We start from the raw sequence: 20,335 nt of genomic DNA on the forward strand, positions 1-20,335 counted from the left end.
GATCAGCTGATCCACTGATCAGCTGATCAGTGGATCAGCTGATCAGTGGATCAGTAGATCTACTGATCTACTGATCACTCTGCTGCCTCAAAGCAACTTTCCACACAAACCTTCACATGAACAAATTTTGCTCCATTTCGCTCTAAGATGCACAAACTCAAGGATCGTTTTTAAACTGTTGCACTAATTTCTGAGAAAATATACAACTTTGTGATTTCTGAAATAATTATTATAATCGATTATTGAAATAATCAACTACTTTAGTAATCAATTGATAACTGGATTCAGTAAAAGACCACTGAGCAGCACCAATGCTGAAACTGTAAAAAATAATAAAGACTTTCTGCATTTAAAGCAAAACTTTGCTACAAATGATCAAACGTACATTAAAAAAGTTGTTACTCAATTTTAGGCAATAAAATATCAATTCTCTTATTGACTAACCTGGAGTTTACAGACTCAGTAAAATTAATAAAATCGTCTATTTACATCCTTTTATGTATTTCTAATATTGTATAAAAAGCATCGAGTGGTTTTAAATGAAAAATCTGCCATTTATTGATCTGATTAATCGTCAGAATAATCGATCCCTACTCTCTATGACTTCTGATGTGAAATGAGCCTCGTTCTCGCAGAATGCTGCCAGGATGAGTTTTGTTTCGCCTTAGCTGGGCTTCCTGCATGAAGTCTTCTGAGATTTATTCCCACTTGCTTTATTTCTTTGCCTGAAAGCTTCGATTAAACCCACAAACAGCAGAAAGGGGCAGACAGGGAAATGAAGGAGGGCGCCGCTGCTAAAGCAAAAGCTCTGCTTTCCGTCCATCTATTTTCTCTTTCCCAGAAGCTTGTTGTGCCGCTCCACTCATCCGCCTCATCCGCCCGTTTGTTTACTTATTCCCCCAGTTGCAGCAGCATCAACATGTTTCCTCCTTTACCCTCTCAATCATTTTCTCCCGCCTGCTTTTATTTTGCACCTTCTTCAGATCTCAGATGAATTCTGCCTAATAACGCACCAACGCTTTTCACCTTTTATTGCTGAGAAATGAGAACGAAGCAGTGAAAAGCAGGAAGCTGCTTACTTTTAACTGAGCTGCTGTAATTTATGCTGAGGTGAGCTAAAGTTGCACCATTGTTGCAAATTCTGACAGATGAGAACAATAAATAATGAAAACAAAAACATCCATGAACACAGGAAGTAAATATGCATTTTGCTGAATGTTGGAGTTTTTTAACATTAAAAGTTGAGTTTTATCACTAAAAGCAGAAAATGTTTCTCCATGTCAACGACTGAAAGATTTAGATTCAAATTTCTATTTGAAAATGACATAAAACAGAATTAAATTGTTTTTTAGCTTTCTTATGAATGTCGATTAAGCCTGTTGCAATACAACCGATTAAAACAAGCTCTTTAATTTCCATTCAGATTTTGCTCAGAGACAAATGATCCATTTTATTTATGGTTTTTGTTGTGTTTTATTGTTTATCAACATATCTTCCAGTTCTAGAGGGAAATGTTGTTTACAGATTTAACTTCATTGGTTTTCAATAGACTGAAAGGTGAAATGGATAAAACTGATCAAAGTCTTGCTCTCTCTCGCTCTATTGCAGCCTGAATAAAACGCAGACATGTTTTAAGATGTCAGCCTTTAGCTGTGTGACGTCATGTTTAAAACTCCTGTTTCTGAAACCAACCAGCTCAGCTCCAACATGGCAACAATCCGCCCGAAAAACTTTGGACTTTTTGCTGCAACAAAAACATTTTATTCTGGTAAACAACCAGATTTTTGGTGCAGCTCATTAGATAGTTTGTAAGATTGTCTTTAATAATACCACTGTTATCAGAACTGAAGCACAGCAGAAACTGACATTTAACTTATTTCAACGGTTTGCTTTAATCTCCACACGGATTATTCACTGAGAGGGGAAACATTTATTGTAGCGTTGAGAGTTTGCAGCTAATCAGATGATTTCTGTTTGATTTTTCAGTCATTTTGCTGGAGCTGGCTGAAACTGCAGGGTCGTCCCGGTAAATCGTTGCCCTGTTTCTGAGCTCCATTTACTGCCTACATGCTGTAACCTTCAGGCCACGACCATCCAGAGAGCGAAAAGCTTTCCAAGCCTCCAGATGGAGCCTTGGTTTGCTGTGGAGAGATAATTCAGTGTTTATGAGGAGGAATAAACTCACTGATCCAGCATTATTTTATTAATGTTAGAGGTTATTGTGTTTGCTCTGTAAAGTATTAGAGGCACTTACAGCTGCTCTGACCTTGAATGCATCTTGCTCTGGTTTCAGTCTGGCTTTGCTGTGCTGCATGAAGGGGTTTAAAACTCTGAAGCTTTACTCAGTCTGCTGACTGAGCTGAAAATCTTTTACTGTCTCACTATTTGATTAAAAATCCATTTTTATTATTTGAAGGATTTCTGCTGTATCTACTCCAGTCTGCTTTGTAAAGTCAAGGTTTTTGCCCAACAACTCAACGTTTACACTCACAGCTGAAAATAACTGCAAACACATGAGCAATTATACAACCGTACATCTTTGAAAAGCATTAGTGGAGCCTCCTGCACAACCACCAGAATGCAGCAAGTGGTTTCTGTATGTACAGCACATACAGCGGGAAAATCAGCTGACCAAACGCTGGAGATCAGCTGGGGTTGCTAGGTAACGGGCAGGTTTTATGAGAAAACGCCTGCTGATTTCTGATGTTACATTCCCGAGGTTTTTGATACGGGTCATTTTCCATACACTATAAAACATTAATTTATTGCTAAGAAAGAAAAATCTATGTCGAATGTCCAAATATGTCCGTTAAAGTTGATTTTAGGACATTTACATCGATTCTGAATCACAGTGAATGAAAATCACAATTCTTGCGTGAAGTGATTTTTTTATCACGTCAGCTGTTTGAATATTTCCCAGGTTTAACTGGGTAAAAACAGCTGATTGTCGTTCAATCAAACTGAATTTAAACACATCTAGCCGTCTCTTCTACTGCCACCTCTTCAATCCGTCGTAATCAGTCAGATATTTTTGTTCAGCCTTGCGGTCCTGTGGGAGACGAGCCGCCGTTAGGAGTGTTTACTCTCCTGGAGGCCGTTGGGTCTAAGTGGCCGGTCAGGACGCAGCGGCTCCCTAATGCGGCCGTTAAAGTCGACAGTTTCCCCAACAACCAGCCGGAGGATGCAGCTGGACGGATACACACACTGACAGATGGAGTGACAGAAAAATAATACACTGCTGCTGCAGAAAAAAAGCCTCTGAGGAAAACGGCGTGACCCCCAAAGAAACTGAGAAAGGATGTTTATAGATGCTGGTTTTATTAAACCGGGGCTGCTGGCACAAACAGGACAGATCAGCAGACGACGAGGAGAAACATTCTTCATTTCTAGAGTCTTTTCTTTCCGTCGTGCTTGTTTCTACTGAGGCAGCAGGCAGGTGGTGATTGGTCCAGATGCTGCTGAACCAGAGGTGCACCAGCCAAACCGCTTCCATCAGCCGGATCAGAGGAACCGCTGCCGCTGGGTGAAGCTGCAGGTTTTATGAGCAAACGCCCCAAAGACGGCGATGCTTCACAGAAACGTAGAAACTGTTCAGGCAAACGTAAAACAATGTTTTATTTACTGTTTTGGTGAAAAATACAAAAATCATAATAATATTTTTGAGTTTTTATTTGGGGGAAAAAGGAAATATTGACCCCTGAATACTTCCAACTTGGGGATTTTGGCCCTTGGTGCAAAACGTTTGTCCAGCCCTGAATTAAAGAAATAATAAATTATTCAACTACTCAGGTGAATTCATCATCTTTGGTCAAGAGTTTAAATTATTTTCTTTGTCTAAGATCCCAGACTGCAGTTCTCTGGTCAAATAAAAGTTAAACACGTTAAAACCAACCGTCTGAATCTCCACATCTCTGGAGGAGGCACAAGCTGTCATATTTCGGTCTCAAGTCTTTTTAACAGCTCCAAAACACACACTTACCCTCAGTAAGTGAAATGTAAAAATGTAAAACTGGAGCCAGCTGAGGCTGTGAGTGAGAGCGAGTTGAGCTGGGATTGACTCATTCACCAAAACCAGTCACTGCGGTTAGAAAGTCAGCCTGCCACAAAGAGAACCAGTCATCCAGCTGGCTTCGTCACTCTGCAGAGGTCAGCCAAAGTAGTCGGGTCGTTCTCCAGAACAGAAAAGCCAAACATAAAGGCTCTGGACAGTGAACTGGATGCATGTAAGACACACTGCAGCCATTCAGCAGCTGATTTTCAATCTGAGGAGTCGAGAAAAGGTTTGAGTCATCGTTAAAGCCTCTAGAAATCGTTCAGGCTCTCACAAAGACACTCTGCTAAACTGATTTGTGCATCTTGTTGACCAGAAAATGTTGTTTCCTGCCAGAGAGGCCAGGTGGAATCGCTTTTAGGACGTTCTGAATTTGTTTCCATTAAACTTTAAACATAAGCAGAAAACATTAATGAGGTAAAGAATTGTCATGGGGAAACTGTTAGCCTAGCACTGCTTTAGCCATGCCGTTGCATTTTGATGCTCTTAAAGTAATTATTGGCATTGTGCTTTTGGTTGGAATCCATGCAAATGTTTTCTGAAAAAGGAGAAAAAACTATCAGTTTCTATCCAGAGCAGTTCAGATAACTTCCTGCAGATCCTGAAAGATTTTCTCATGACTTAAAATGTTTGTTCACTCATTTGTAGTTCGGCATCAGACTGTTTGTAACAGACTGTTTGTTTGTTGGAGTGCAGAAGTTATCGCATCAGTCAAAAACTAAAAGGTTGATCCACTTTTACACCTAATATTTATATTTTACCCTACATGTAAAGAGTTTTTTCAGACAAAGCTAAGGCTGGAAACAAATGGTATAGAGAACTGCAGGTATAACTGTTTTCAGAAGACTGTTAGCCTAGCCTAGCATCGTCCCAGCTATGCCTTGGATGCTCTTTAGCATTTTGATGCCATTAATTTCCACATTATCGCCCCCTGTGGGTGTAGTCTTGCTACTGTAGCATTTATTTGATGAATATTTCAAAGGCTGCATGTTTATTTGAAGGACAAAATGTTGGTAGCAGCGCATCAAGCTAACAGCCAGTAGCTTTTCTTACTTTTTCTGTCCGACTCTTTTTACACGCGAACAAACTTCTGAATGACAACATTTCTGCCAAACTTCAACAGAAGTTAAAAAACTCACTGCAACAGTTATGGCAGATTTCTAAGCCGAGTAGTTTGAGAGCTGTGACTTTTCTGAATTTTGATCTGATTCTTTGGAATCCACTGTGAAAATGCTAATAACTGTGGCAGTGTGTGGATAAAGCAGCCAGAGTTTTGAAGTGGTCATGATAAACATTTCTTTGTCGCCATTTCCAAAGGAACGGTCTTTGCTAGGCCACGCATCACTGACCTCGACATCATAAAAGCTTCTGATCAGGAAACGGACCGGTGTCTCATCACTGTGTTCTCCTTTATCAGCTGATTTTAGAAACCCTCTCCTGCTCAACATGCTGCAATAAATGACAGAAAGAGGAATTCAAAGTCTAAAGAAAGACTTCTAAGACTCTTCAGAAACCCAAAACAACTCCTGATTTAAGAACGGAAAGCAAGCCTGACTCCATGGAAAGAAAAACATAGATAAGTTTAAAACTTTTGCACAGTCATGATTCAGGCTGGGGGAATTAAAAAATAAACCTTCACACCCAGCCGCTCTGACCCGCTCCACTGATGAAGAGGAAAACCAAACTCCAACAACAGAAAAAGTTTTTAAATCATCTTCCTCTCAATTAAATCAGCAACAAACGGTTAGTGGAAAGTCGTCCACTAATCAACCGGCCGCCGATCGGCTCGTTAAGAACCCCGGCAACGACTCAACTGGGACGGCTTTGGTCCGATTACTGGTTTCAGGTTGTTTTTTCCTTTACAATGATCCCAACACACCACCATAAAAACCCTTTCAAGTTCTGGACATCGGGATACGTTTTTTAGTGTTAGGTTGGGTTTTGGCCCAACGATACTTCTGAGTCAGATGAACCCAGATGAACCCTGGGAACTCGGTTCCCTTTTGTCCAGCAGTCGGTTCATTAAACCCTTTTCCTAATGAAACGGATCAGAACCGATTTTTCACTGTAACGTGTCATTATTTCTGGGACCAAACAGACACAGACCCGGTTTGGCTCCTCAGGCTGTACTTAAGCAGAACATTTGGTCGGTTTGCTGCCCCGGCCAGCCCGGAGAAACCGAGCCGACTTGTGGTGGGAGAGACGCCCACTGACCCTCACTGCATCGCTGAGACGAGCTACTGCAGGCAGATTTGGCTTTTAAAGTGACAAAAATCCATCAGAAGGTCAGTCAGAGCTTCATCCAAGTCCGGATAGAAGCTCAAGGGACAAAACGAACTGAGTCCTTACTCAGCAGTTTATCTGCTGCAGCTGATATTCAGACCACAGACTCAGGAGATTCTCACATTGAGCTTAACAACAAGTAAATAATTCATATCTTTGTAACTTATTTGTAAATTTGAGTCTGTAAACAATAAAAGCTTTTATTCATTGGAAACTCCAGCAGCTCTCCTTGGACTCAGCAGGAGGTCAGCATTTATTTACATTACGGCACAATAGTCTGGCTCATTCCTCGTCTTTACAGTAGTTTTCCTTCCAAGGAGACAGACTTTCTTTCAGTCTATTAAATTACACTCAGCCATCAGCTCTCCAGACATTTTGAAGGACTTTCAGATTTTCTTTGTGCTTTTGTTAGTTTTTCATTGGTTTCCAGTTCAACACCTGGACTTTTCCAGGGAATATTTTATCTGCAAACCATAAAACGCTCCTGAACCAAAAGATACCAATATTTTTTATCTGAAATGTTGCTATATTCAGCAGGAAAGTTGCTGATTGGACTCCAAACGTCTGGACCTGCCCGATGGGCCGGTCTGACCTCTCACTGCAGAGCAGAGGACAGCGGCTGATCTTTAGGCCTTAGCTGAGGTAGAAAAGATCGGCTTCACTGGACGCGTCGGCCGATCAACCAAAATTAAAGAAATCAGCACAGATAAATGAGGACACCTTTAATTTTTACCACCAACAAGTTGATTAATGAGGATCTATTATCTGACTGACCTGCTTTCTTTAAGTTCAATGTCAGCTCTTTCATATTTCCTAAGCATCACTTTCAGACATTGTTTAATAAATGATGTAAGCTGAGAAAGTCCAAAATCAAGCATCCAAATCTAAAGACATCGTCCACAAATCCTCAACAACTTGAGAAGCTACTTTGAAACTTTTCCCTGAAAGTAAATAAATGGAACAAGCTGCGCTGCTGTGTTGCATAATTTAAACTCTGCAAACATGTTATGTTTTTGAAAGCAGCTGACTTCATCCTGTCCCCACATGTTAGCCACCTGCTAACTCAATAACCAAAAACCAGCAGTGTGGCCTCCAATCAGCCGCTGCTGTGGCTCGGTTAAACCATCAATCCAAGAAGCGCTGAACGCCGAGCGTTTATCCCAACCATCTGCTCCTCCACATATTTACAGTATTCAGTCTGCAGGTCATCCATCCAGGCAGCAAATCCAAGAGCAACACACAGCACACATATGTACAAAACAGACTGCTGGATGTTTGTTCATCCGTCTAACTGCTGTTAGACATGAATCCAGAGTGTCAGAATACAAACAAGCGCGTGTGTGTGTGGAAACTATTAGCTGATGTGCCCTCATCGACCTGGTGCATGATGACGATGATGAAGCTACTCTTAGTCACTTTATTAGCTGTTTTGGAAAGATTAGAGGGTAGCGCTGGGCCTGTTCCAGATGCTGCAGAGGCCATTATTTTAGAAACACGCTCGGATGCAGCGGGCGAACATGCAGCCAGCGTTCAGTGAGGATTCACGGTGAAGGCAGCAGCTGGCGCAGGCGGTTCAGAGTCCTGAGGGGCTTTTCAGGCGTCCGGTTTTTCCTCTTTTCCTGAACGTTTCTGTTCTTTTATGCTTGTGATTAGTGGATGTGAATCAGTGCTTCTGTCATGACCTTTAGCTGCACATTTTTCTTCATCAGTTACACTGGAAAGGGGAAAAATCAAATGTCATATTTGTTCCAGGTGTTGTTAACTGTCTTTGTTTCGGACAGGAAGAGTTTCTGAGTCATTCCTCCAAGGAAGAAACAGAATAGTTTGTACAATAACTGACAATGTCTTTTTTAAATAGTCGACATGGTTTGGCTTTCTGCCAACGGATTCTCAGTAGAAATATAATATTTATCAAGCCATAGAATAGAAGTGGATTTACAAAGAATCATCAATAGCTTTACAGTAGACACGGTGTGCACGCTTAGACAGGTAATCAGAAAAATGCTTCAACTAGAATATTAGAATATCAGTTTGATTCTTTGGATAGTTTTATTCTGATTTTGGCCAGCTGACCCCGCTGAGAATATGGAACGAAGTTTTGATCAGAGGGGAGTTGACGTTTTCAAATCGCCCAGAACTGGACCAACTACCTAAGCATGGTGGTGGCTGCATCATGCTGAGGTTCTGCTCCATTACCAAAAAGCTCTGGTGCATTGAACAATGTTGCCATTGGCGACGAAAAACTACCTGAAACTTGGACGGTTTGTTGTTCCAACAGGAAAATGATCCCAAAACAAAACCAGGCTAATATTAAGCTAACTCTTTTAAAAATGTCTGGACCAGTTCCAGCCAGCTCCTCCACTTCTAACAGGAAATCAACTGCATCCTTGAAATGAATTGAGATTCCTATAGATGATAAACCCAATTCAAGTCGCGGATTAAGAAGAGCAGTGGGGGAGAAAAACTGCCAGAGATTCTCCAAATGTCAAGGTTTTCTTTTTCAGTTTTAAATATAGCTGAAGCTTCGCAACGCATGACATTTAGACAATCCTCCACCTTCACCATCCTGCAGTTTTCCAATTTTCAAGCTCTATCTATCTTAGTTCCCCAGGCTCCGTTTAGTCTGTATCGCTGAGTTATTAGGAGCTTATTAACTCTACGACCCGGTGAAAGTCTGTGTGTCGCAGTAAGAGGCAGAAATGAACAAAAAGAAACCATTTAATCAGTCACAACTCCTGGCTTTACATCCTGTCAGCATCTCCTGATCCGTCTGAACGCTGTGGTAGAACCTGGATCCAAACACTTCTTCCTCTCTGTTTCCAACTAAATCACTGCAACTGGAAGATCCAAAAGCCATCCAGAGTTAACGTTGAAGGCTAATTATACAAACTGACAGATCTCACTGGGTTTGGCCTTAAAACAGGCCGGCCAGTAGTGATAGTTATTTTTCTTACAGCATGTCGGTGTCGGTGTCCATAAATAGCAACAGAATAAATAAAGCAACTAATTAAGTTATGATGGTCTAGTATGAAAACGGAAACTAAACACCGAGAATGTATCGACTGTCTTTCTGCTAAAGCAAACTGTCTTTTAGTTGACACAACTTTAGTTCTTCAAGTTTTGACTCCAAAAAGTTTTTAGATACAGAAACTTAAGCGGCTGGATGAGAGATTAAAGGTTCATTCACAGCAGTTCAGTCCGCTTTAATCCAGTCTGTCTGCCTAGTCAAAGTCCGGTTCATTTGTTTGGTGTGAACGCTAATCGACCTCTGAACTCTGGTCCTCCAAAACTCGGTCTGGGTTCGGTTGAAGTGAACTCTGGCTCAGTTCAGATGCAAATGTGAACACCAAGCAGAACAAAGCAGGAAGTGGCCAGTGCATTCTGAGCAAAAACAACCAAAGCTAACGTGCTAGCCTAGCGCTAGCAGCAGAAATGGCTCCTGGTCTTTAGAGAAATCCTCCAACTGCTAAAATCTGACGCCTCCATCTTGTTTCCATCTGGTGAAGAAGGAAGTTGCTCTCAGAGTCTTCAGAGGTTTTTGTGTCGTTTCCTTCAGTGGTTGATCTACTTCGTCTATGTTATATATTTCTAGATAATAAATGTTAGAAACTAACAATGACTTACATGATATGCAGTACAAAGACAGTTTAACAGTCTCTTCTGATCAGCTGATGCTACTGTATTACATGTGTAGCTTAAACAAAACCTAAAGTTTTTATGAATGCATTCATACAGAAAATGTCCCAGAAAATAAATTTTTCTGAAAGAAGTTCCAGGTTTTAGTGAGAATCCCACCAGCGTCCCTCCTGCTCAGCATGATCACACTCAGCCGTCTCGCCTCAGTAACTATTTCACACAAAGCTTTGGTAAAGCTAGCATCCTCTCTGTGACGCTGACCCTCCTGCACTGAGGCTTCCAGACACCCAAATGTTCTGCATACCTCACATGCCTTTCAGAACCAGGTTCTGCATCAGATCCCAGAATGCTGACCGTAACGTATATCACTGGTGTCAACCACAAAGTCCATCTGATTATCGGTGATTTCAGCCTGCTGGGAGCTTCACGCCTCATAAACATCATCCACTTCACCGTTTAACATGCACTACAGGAAAATACATTATTTTATTTACTGTATTTCATTCTTTCCATGTGCAAAACCCAAGCCGACCGAAGCCCGACAACACATTCAGCAGCTCTGCCAGGGGCTGAAATGGAGAAATGTATAATAAAACCCCAAGATAGATTCCATTAATTTTAAGAAGAAGGGCGCATCTTCTCATGCGTGTATGTAATTATTTCCATCTCTGGTTCAGAGTTGTCCCTGGAGACAGAAGCAGTCGAATCACCGGCGCAGTCCTGTTCAGTGTTATGCAACAGCTAATTATTTTCACTCAGCCCCCACAAAAACCAAGATCCAGAGGAAGACAGAGAGGAGGAAGGGTGCAGGTGGAGAGAAAGTGATAACATGGACAAGAGAGGAGGAGGAGGGAGGAGGAAGAGCAACGGGAAGCCAGTGGGGAGAGGAGAGATTATAAATGGAGATGAAGGGCAGAGTGTAGGAAAGGGTAAAAAACAGGAACAGTGAAGGGCAAAGAGGCAGCAGAGAATCTCTTCTTCTCTCAATGAATCATGCAGAAAAAAGTAAAACAGCGTTTCACATTCAAAGCCTCTCAATAACCAAGATATGGAACCAAATATGGAGAAATGTGAACGATTGTGTCAAAGACAGACGGAGCCCGGAGCTCTTTTTCTCTTCCACAATTTTTAGAGATTATGTCATTATTCAAAAAAATAGAAACAGAGAAATGTGTCAGCGCCTCCAGCACAACTAAAATGAGGGACGAGAGATGAAGAGGTGGAGGAGAGGAAGAACAGGATGAGATGTCCAAAGAACTGCTCAGCCGCCTTACATTTCTACAGCTTATGAATACATGGATTCCAGTGAATTATGTGTCTTTAAGCATCTAAGGATGTTTTCACACCTCAGAGTCCAGCAGAGTCAGTTTGATTAGAAACCACAACGGAAACATTTGAGCCATGTGGCTCTGAGTCAAACCAACCTGTTCCCCTCCTGGCCTGTGGGGGCGCTGCACCAAGAACCACTGAAGGAAACGACACAAAAACCTTTGAAGACACTGAGAGCAACTTCCTTCTTCACCAGATGGAAACAAGATGGAGGATTTTAGCGGTTGGAGGATTTCTCTTTAGTCTAAAGACCAGGAGCCATTTCTGCTGCTAGCGCTAGCACATTAGCTTTGGTTTGGTTTGGTTGTATTTACCCAGAATGCCCTGCCCTGTAATCCACTTCCTGCTTTTTGGAGCGGTCTCCGGTCCGCTTGGCGTTCACATTCAAACCGAACCAGAGTTCACTTCAACCGAACCCAGACTGAGGTTTGGAGGACCAGAGGTCAGAGGTCGGTTAGCGTTCACACCAAACCAACCAAACTGGGTGGATGTCAATGAACCCTAAGACTGAAACAACTTGGACTGCACCTTAGCTCCAATACTCAAAACAACTCCAGTTGATCTCATGTTACGTTATGCAAGTGCTCAGTCTGCACTGGTGAAGATTTACTCTGGTAAAGTCAGATGCCAGAGGAGCTGCATCCCACCTCCAGATTTAGGAGTGTTAACCTTTCAACCCCAGATGGTCAGGCTATCGAATGGTATGACGGCAGAAGCATTTTAACTTTAGCAATCTAAACGTTAGCCTCTTAGTTTCAAAATAAACGCTTCGACAAAGAGGAAAACATAATCAGGCGATAGGTGGACTTTCTATAAATAATTTGGAGTTTTATTCAACATAAATAAAAACAGGTGAATCAGTCGACGGTCCAGTGTACAAATATTTCTCCGAACTTTGTTTCTATTTTCATCCAAACCTGTAATACACTAAAACCATATTCCATATTTATTCCTCTGTTCCAGATGGTGGAACAACATGACAGCAATTTAAGCAAAACAGATGTTCTGGAAGAAAAGATGTTCATTCAACAGCTTTTATTTTATTACACCTTAAATAAAATAGACACTGTTGATGGCAGCATATCACAAAAAAACAATTTATCCCAACCGGTTTTATTTAGCTGAATTCATGAAGAAAACATGAATAAAACGGTTTAAAGACCAATTAGCTGATCATTTTTCACACAGCAGATCATCATCCAGAGAGGTTTTCTCAAACTAATCCCTAAATTAATTCATTTTAAATATTTGTAATCTGCAGTAAACATTTCTGTTTTTGTTTTCAATGTATCCGCCTTCCAAAAACAACCTGTGGAAATATTGGTCAACACTTTAAAAATAAAGTCTTGCTGTCAGAAAAATGTTTGTATTTGCTCAGTAGATTAGTAATGATTTAATGAACAGAGGAGGAAAAACTAACTGGGTTTTAAACCAGAGGATTAAAATAACAAAGGAACCGAGGCAGTTCAGTCACTTTCACAGCTTCAATGTAAATCATCGTTTCATCAGAAATCAGATCCATTTCACGCATTTTATGCATTCCTCTACCAGCTTCTGTTGCAGCTGCAAACAAACTTATTTCATTTAAAACATTTTCTTCATGTTAAATCTGAAATTATCTGCAAGTGGAACTTCGTATTGAAATCAAGGAATTAAAACTTAATACAAACTGTATTAATGTTAAGCCTGTAGAAATAAGCAGTAAATCAATTAATCACATGATAAATTAAAACAAACTCAATAATTTCCATTGAGAGTAATTTATTAATTATCGATAAAAGTCTTCAGTTTTTTTTTATCTTTTTTAAGGATAATTTTGTTTTCAGAGATTTCATAATTCATTTTACTTGTTTTGTTTATTTAGGATATTTAAGATGTATTCCAGTTCCAGAGTTAAATGTTCATTACATGTTTATTGATTGCTGAGAATGTGTTCTTGCATTATTATTATTATTATTATTATTATTATTATTATTATTATGCCATTATTATCATTATATTATTTGAAAATGGTCTCAAAACAATATTATTGTTTATTGCAATAAATCGCCCAGCAATATTTGCCGCGGTGACAGACCTATTCACAAATGACACAAATCATTCTCAAAAGGATAAAACAAGCATTTAAAGTTGTTTAAAAACGTTAAAATTCTGTATAATCAGCAGCTTGGAGTTGCTTTTTGCACCTGCAGAGAAAAACCAACTCAAACTGCCTGCAGCTGGTAAACTGTAAGTGCCATGAAATAGAAAAGGTTTTACAGATGCTGCTATAATCCACCCTGCATGTCTTCAGACGGTAAAAATAATGAAACTTTCAGCTGAATCTCTCTGGGAAATTCATTAGGTATTCTGTCTTCCCAGAGCTGAATCTGAGTGTGTGGCCTCTCGGTGCTACGAGCATTACCGGCTAGTCTGAGCATTTTCATTAGTTCCTCGAATGCCAGAGAGAAACCACATGGGTATGTGGAGCAGCTGCTGGGAGATCTGGAAGGTCTGCCTTCCTCTGCCAAGTGGTTGGCACATCTGCCAGCCACCTTAACATCTGTATCTGCCTGTTTCACGGCGTGTGTGAATCCAAACCTGCTTCCCCTCATGTACCAGTCAGAACATTACAAGCTGTGATTCTGATCTGTGCCATTTCTGCGTTTGGTAATTCCACCCAAATGGAGCCGGTTTTAGACTCGCTGGAGTTCTAGAAACAAGGTTTAAACAGGAAGTGGGATTAAAAGTGCATTCACACCAATCCTGTTTCATCTGTTTTAATCCAACTCCAGTCCATTTGTCTAGAAAATCCGGTTTGGTTTGGTGTGAACGCTAACCGACCTCTGACCTTTGACCTCTGGTCCTCCAAACCTCGGTCTGGGTTCGGTTGAAGTGAACTCTGGTTTGGTTGGATGTGAACGCCAAGTGGACCGGAGACCGCTCCAAAAGCAGGAAGTGGACTACAGCGCAGGGCATTCTGGGTAAATCCAACCAAAGCTAACGTGCTAGCCTAGCACTAGCAGCAGAAATGGCTCCTGGTCTTTAGCCTAAAGAGAAATCCTCCAACCGCTAAAATCCTCCATCTTGTTTCCATCTGGTGAAGAAGTGTCTTCAGAGGTTTTTGTGTCGTTTCCTGCAGCGCCCCCACAGGCCGGGAGGGGAACAGGCTGCACACATGGTTTGGTTGGTTTGACCGCGTAAAGCTTTTAGGTCACCTCAGAGTAAATAACCCAACGACCTGGAGCCCTCTAAAGGCTCTGTTATCGATCAGATCCTACCTGACCACGGGTTCTGGGATGGCCTCCAGGTTGGCTGGGACCTGAACCCCCTTCTCCCACTCCTGTCTCCACGGGTCGGACAGAACGTAGAAGTCGTCTGGGCCGAGCTGGGCTGAGTCCGGCAGCTTCATGGCCGTGATGAAGTCTGTCCGAAACACCTGGAGGGAGAGACGGGGAAATGCTGCTGACTGACGTAAAAAAACACAAATCCACGAGCAGAAAAGTTTTTACAGCGCCGGTTTTACTCTGGTGATGACATTAAATCACTTTTTTACTTTCGGTAATGAGCAGAAAGGAGAAAACAAAGATTTTTTAGTTTGTTACCAAAAATTTGGACATGTTTAACTTCAAACTGCCCCTAAAATATTTACTTTAACCAAAACAGCCAACTATTACAATTCCTGTTGTCTTCTTTCCTCTGATAAAGTCCAGACTTTCCACATAGAGCTTGGAAATGATGCAGATTTTCCCTTAAACAGCTTCGTATCTCCAGAAGAAATCCATCTGGATCAGCTTTTATTTTCCATTTGAAATAAAATCAACAAAAAACTGTGTACAGCGTAACTGTAAGCAGACAGAACTCTTCGTCTTGGTCCAAATGCAGCAGTCAGTCCAACACAAACAGACAAGCAGCATGTGAGAGCTGGAACGGTTCGCATGTGAGCCTGAAGCTTCCTGACAGCTCAAACTTACACTTCATACGGGTCTGAAGTGATGCATTTTATTTTGCTTCTCAATGTTCCCTCCACTGAAAACAGCAACCCTAGCAGGAACAAACAGTTATTTAAATATCATTCATAGTTTTCATGTTTTACCAACATTTATATCCACATTCCACCTGTCCAACATTATAAATACAAACTACAGACCAATGGGAAGACTTGAACACGAGATCACCACCAGTCACTGACGGCACTTTAAAGGTTAAACTTTATGCAAAATTCATTTCTTGCACATTTTTATGTTTCTCACCTGCTTTTGAAAACAAACTAAGAACTGAAAAAAACACCTGGCGTCACATTCAAGAGCCCAGCCCGTTGCCTGGCAACCCCAGCCCGTTGCCTGGCAACCAAAGCAGAGCTTCAGTCCCTTTGGTCAGCTGGTTTTCCTGCTGTATGCCATGTACAATGGCTACTGGAAACAAGAGTTTTGTTCTTGACTCATCATTCAGAAACCTTCATTTCAAAATTCATGGAAATATCTGGAAGTGATAAATATGGACAGTTTAAACCGTTAGCTAAGGGAAAGTGAACCAAACTACTGGCTCCATAATGACTGTTTCTAATAAATATATTTTTCCTTCATTTGCTACAATTGAAACATTGAAGTGAATCAATGAATATATAATAATGAATAAAACCATATTTGTTTTAGTATGCAATGATTAGTAACAAGAGATGGTTGTGTTTTCTGTTAATTGTAAGATAATACCAATAAATATGTGGTTATCTGCACCGATGGAGCAAAAACAGAAGCCGGCACTGACATACTGAGAGGAAAAAGGACGGAGGAGGAAGTATTAAAGGCAATCATTGCAGTAAAGTGTTGGCATTAACCTAAAGACCTTTAAAGGTCAACGCAAACAAAGCAGATGTAAATTCAGACACATTTAAATCCTGCATGTAGGAGGTTTCCTGAAATAAACCAGGTGTTTATGAGAGCTGGGCAGTGGCTGTTCTCACACACCGAGCCTCTTCGCTCCGACCTGCAGCAGCGACACCATCAGCCATGAAGCGAAGGGCAACTCCAACACTCTAAACACAAGCAGCAACAACACAATGACTGCTTATCGGCTCCTCCTCATCATTTTATTTGTTGTGCCTCTTCAAACTATCCTCTGAATTTCTATCTTCAGTCCATCCACTTATCTTCAGTTTGATGTCAGATCAAGAAGGAGGAACAAATTAGACAAGATAGCAACAACAAAGAGGCTCCAGTGTTACGAAGGTGACCTATGATGCTTCCTGGTACAGGTTAGGATAGATATGGCCTAAACAAAACATGTTCATAGCATCTTTTCCATAAAATCATTCCGAGATAATCAGCTCTGCCTGTTTTAGGGTCTCTGTCACTTTAAATCCAGATAAGCTGCTGGCCACACCCCCAACACGTTTACACTCTCACAAGAAAATGGCTGCAAACAGAGGCTCAATTATAGAACAAGCATTAGTGGAGCCTCCTGCACAACCAACCACAATGCAGCCAGTGGTTTCTGGATGATGAATCAACAACTAAACTCTTGTGTTTTCCAGCAGCCATTGTACAGCAGGAAAACCAGCTGGAGATCAGCTGTGGTTGCTAGGTAACAGTGATGTGTAACGGTGTAACGATCAGGAAGTTTCTGTAACGGCTCATTTCCCAGACACCAAATAACTTTTAACTTATTGACAAGAAATGGCTTTTTTGGAAGCATTTGAGACCCAAAATGCTCTTAAGGATTTATTTATAACTATTATGCAATTACTTTTAATGAAAACAACTTCATTTCTCATGATCTACAGAAAATACTCCCAAAATGTCTGATTTTTACCCACTTTCTTTCCTTTGTAACATCATTTTCAGCAGTCGGTGGTTAGTGACGCGTTCAGTGATCAGAATAACAGCGTCTGTCCGTCCAGCCGCTCACTGGCTGAAAAGCCACCAGTGGAGAAGTCAGTGATGATGATTTAAGTGCGTAAGAAGTGAAAGATGAGTCACAGTGTATGAAAGGCCTTAATGTAAAATCAGCATGGCTGCCTCTGCTGACGGCCAGGCCAACACAAACAAATAATAAAACCCAGCGAGAAATGGTGTGTGTGACTGCGAGTGTGTGTTCAGCTGCAGAACCTGTTCCAGCCGACAGTCCTGCCACTGATAGTGTTGCTGCTCCGCTGCAGGATTTTCTGAGTCTGAGTGCATGTTAGACGTAAAACCAAGGCTGTGATGGATCTTTTCTTTCCTCTTCAGCAAAACAAGCAGAACAGATAAAGACTCGGGGCGACCGGCTCCTCCCTCATCTCTCTCTTTCTCTATCCATCTTTATGCTGCTGCTTTCATATTTTGCTCTCCAGTGGAGAGAAAGAAAAGGAAATAAATACTAGAGGAGACAGTAAGTGATGAGAAAACATAAAATCTAAAGTATAGTAGGTAGTTAGGAAATAGATGGAGAGAGGGAAAAAACAACAGAGTAATGTGAAACAAGGAGAGCAGCGAAGGAAAGAAGAATGGGACGTCAGTATATCAGTTTTATTACTGTGTGTTTGTACAGGAATGGCTGCAGCTAATTAATGTCTAGGAAACTCTATTACAAGCTCCTGCAGTTTTATGTTCTGCCCTCTCCCTGCCTCCCTGTTCATCTTTCCTACTCATTTTTTACAGACAAAACACTTAGACGGCGTCCTCCCTCACTGACGGTGACAAGACAGGAGGTTGTGTTAAAATGAGCTTATTTTACACAATAATACATAAAAACAGAAACACTTTCCTCCACAAAACAAATCAAGGGGAAAAATCTGCCAGAGCTGATTTGATTTTTCTAACTTGTTTATCTTCTGCAGAGTGAGTTAACGTCTGTGTTCCACGCAAAGACCAAAACAAAGAAATACATTTGGCATCTTTATTGTCACCGAGGAACTGATGAGGAGTCATGAGGCAACAAATGTCGTTTCTGGCTGCTTTCTGCTGGTGGACAGAGACTGTTGCGTAATGAGGCTGAGGGGAACAATGGAAACTCTGTCGGTAATTACTTCAGAAGTGCATTTCGTTCTCCATCCATCACTTGATTTATTTGCAGCTTGAAACATTTTTCCACATCGATCAAACATAATAACTGCGCTGCAGACGTGCAATTCAATTTTGCCATTTCCTTGCAGTCTTCCAAATTTTTACAAATCGCAAAGAGCGGATAAAAATGCCAAGTGGATTTTCCAAATCCAACAAAAAATGGAAAGGAACAGCGAATTCCCAACAGAATATTTACTTAAGTATGCAACTATTTCATCTGTTTGTTGTTATATCACTTGGTGTTTCATAATACTTTTCAAAGAAATATTAGCTTCCCAAAAATGTAAGGTCAGATCTAACAATGTTATCCTCCAATAAATTCATATTACTTTCATAAGAATCACAGGAGCTTCTCAAAATCAAGAGTGAAGAAGCAACCCGCCTCTATCGGTGCACCAGCTCAGCTTAGTCCATTTTAGTCCAACTTTAGTCCAGTTTGCTTGTGAAGGTGTGAATGCGAAATCAGACTGATGAGGACAAAAAAGCAAAGGTAGGCACACCTAAAAGCCTCGGTCACGGTTCAGTTGAAGTGAACTCAACGCAGATGTGAACAGCCAGCAGAACGAAGCAGGAAGTGGACTACAGCGCAGGGCATTATGGGTAAAAACAACCAAAGCTAACGTGTTAGCCTAGCACTAGCAGCAGAAATGGCTCCTGGTCTTTAGAGAAATCCTCCAACCGCCAAAAATCCTCCATCTTGTTTCCATCTGGTGAAGAAGGAAGTTTAAAAGAACCTTAAAAGAACTTCAAAGGTTTTTGTGTCGTTTCCTTCAGTGGTTCTTGGTGCAGCGCCCCCACAGGCCAGGAGGGGAACAGGTTGGTTTGACTCAGAGCCACAGCAGCTGGAGGTGGAGCAGATGATGGAGTTCTGGTTTCTAACCAACCGAGTCCAACTGACTGCCATGAGGAAAACATCCAGCGCATCATTGTAGAAAATGCAGAAACAAACATAAACTGAGTCTTAGAAATTAATTTCATGTCATCTTTTCCATTTAGTTTATTTTACACAATTTGCATATAATCTGAAGTAACATAAAAAACTTTGCCTTCCAAAATGCTGTTGATTCCCTGGTTCACCATGAATTTTACCACGTTAAATCTGCCATCTTCATGCTAACAAATAGGTTTGAGTTTAATTTTACAACTCAACCACCTGCACAAAAACATAACTATGCTAACAGTTTTACTGAAATTAGTTCAAATTCAGTATTATTTTTATGACTTGGCTCTCCACACTTCGTTTTATTTCATTTTTAAGGGGAAGAAATCTGAGAACTGAAACGTTCCATGCACAAATCTCACCTTGACCACTGCTGAACCCCTGACTCAGCTGGTTTTTACACTGCATGCGGCCGACTACCTGTCTCGTCTTATTACATGGCCTGACTTGTATCGCTCAACATCAGCAAGGCAGTGATAAATTAGCACTCCCCACTTCCTCCTGCACTGAGCAGAACAGAAACCACAGAGGATGACAGCTGAAAACTGACATTTAAAACCCGGAAACATGCATCCAAATAAAGATAGCACACACATACTAATGTGTACACACACAGTAACAAAAGGAGGCAAATACACACAGATACAAGGAACCGAACTGGATAAAACACATACAGAGAAAGAAATGTAAGCATTTATATGTATACACAAGCAGAGACACACAACACAGGTCCACCCACTAAATAGACCTTATTATGGTGCTGCTGAGTCAGTTTTCTTAAAGCGCAGCGATTGCACTTTAAATGCTTTCAAAGGCCAAAAGACAGCGCGCAACAGTTTATCCTGAAAACAGGCTGGTTCATGTTTGGCTTTAAGAGAGATGAGGATCCTGACACAAAGAGAAACGTGATGCTTCTCTGTCACTGCTGCTGCTATTACTCTGCAGACTGTCCAGTTATAAGTAGCATTTAAAAGAGGACTAATGAAGAACAAGGGACAAAAACACAAAAGGCAAACTTTTTCAACAAACGTTTTGGTCAGTTGGTCGGCTGGTTGTCTTGTTTGGTCAGTTGGT

At 41.1% G+C, this 20,335-nt stretch overlaps 1 protein-coding gene across 1 annotated transcript in view; it reads right to left on the reverse strand.

Annotated features, from left to right (window-relative positions):
* jade2 (jade family PHD finger 2) overlaps positions 1-14,762 on the reverse strand; it is a gene marked incomplete at its 5' end in the record, with an annotated part of 113,351 nt that extends 98,589 nt beyond the window's left edge. The window contains one exon of the mRNA XM_015058918.1: positions 14,560-14,762. Coding sequence (XP_014914404.1) covers positions 14,560-14,762 — 203 coding nt within the window. The remainder of the gene's footprint in view (positions 1-14,559) is intronic.
* Positions 14,763-20,335: the final 5,573 nt, after the last annotated feature.

The sequence above is a fragment of the Poecilia latipinna genome, unplaced genomic scaffold, assembly GCF_001443285.1.
Source record: "Poecilia latipinna isolate Pla-1442-1.1 unplaced genomic scaffold, P_latipinna-1.0 Scaffold1585, whole genome shotgun sequence".
Taxonomy (NCBI): Eukaryota; Metazoa; Chordata; class Actinopteri; order Cyprinodontiformes; family Poeciliidae; genus Poecilia; species Poecilia latipinna.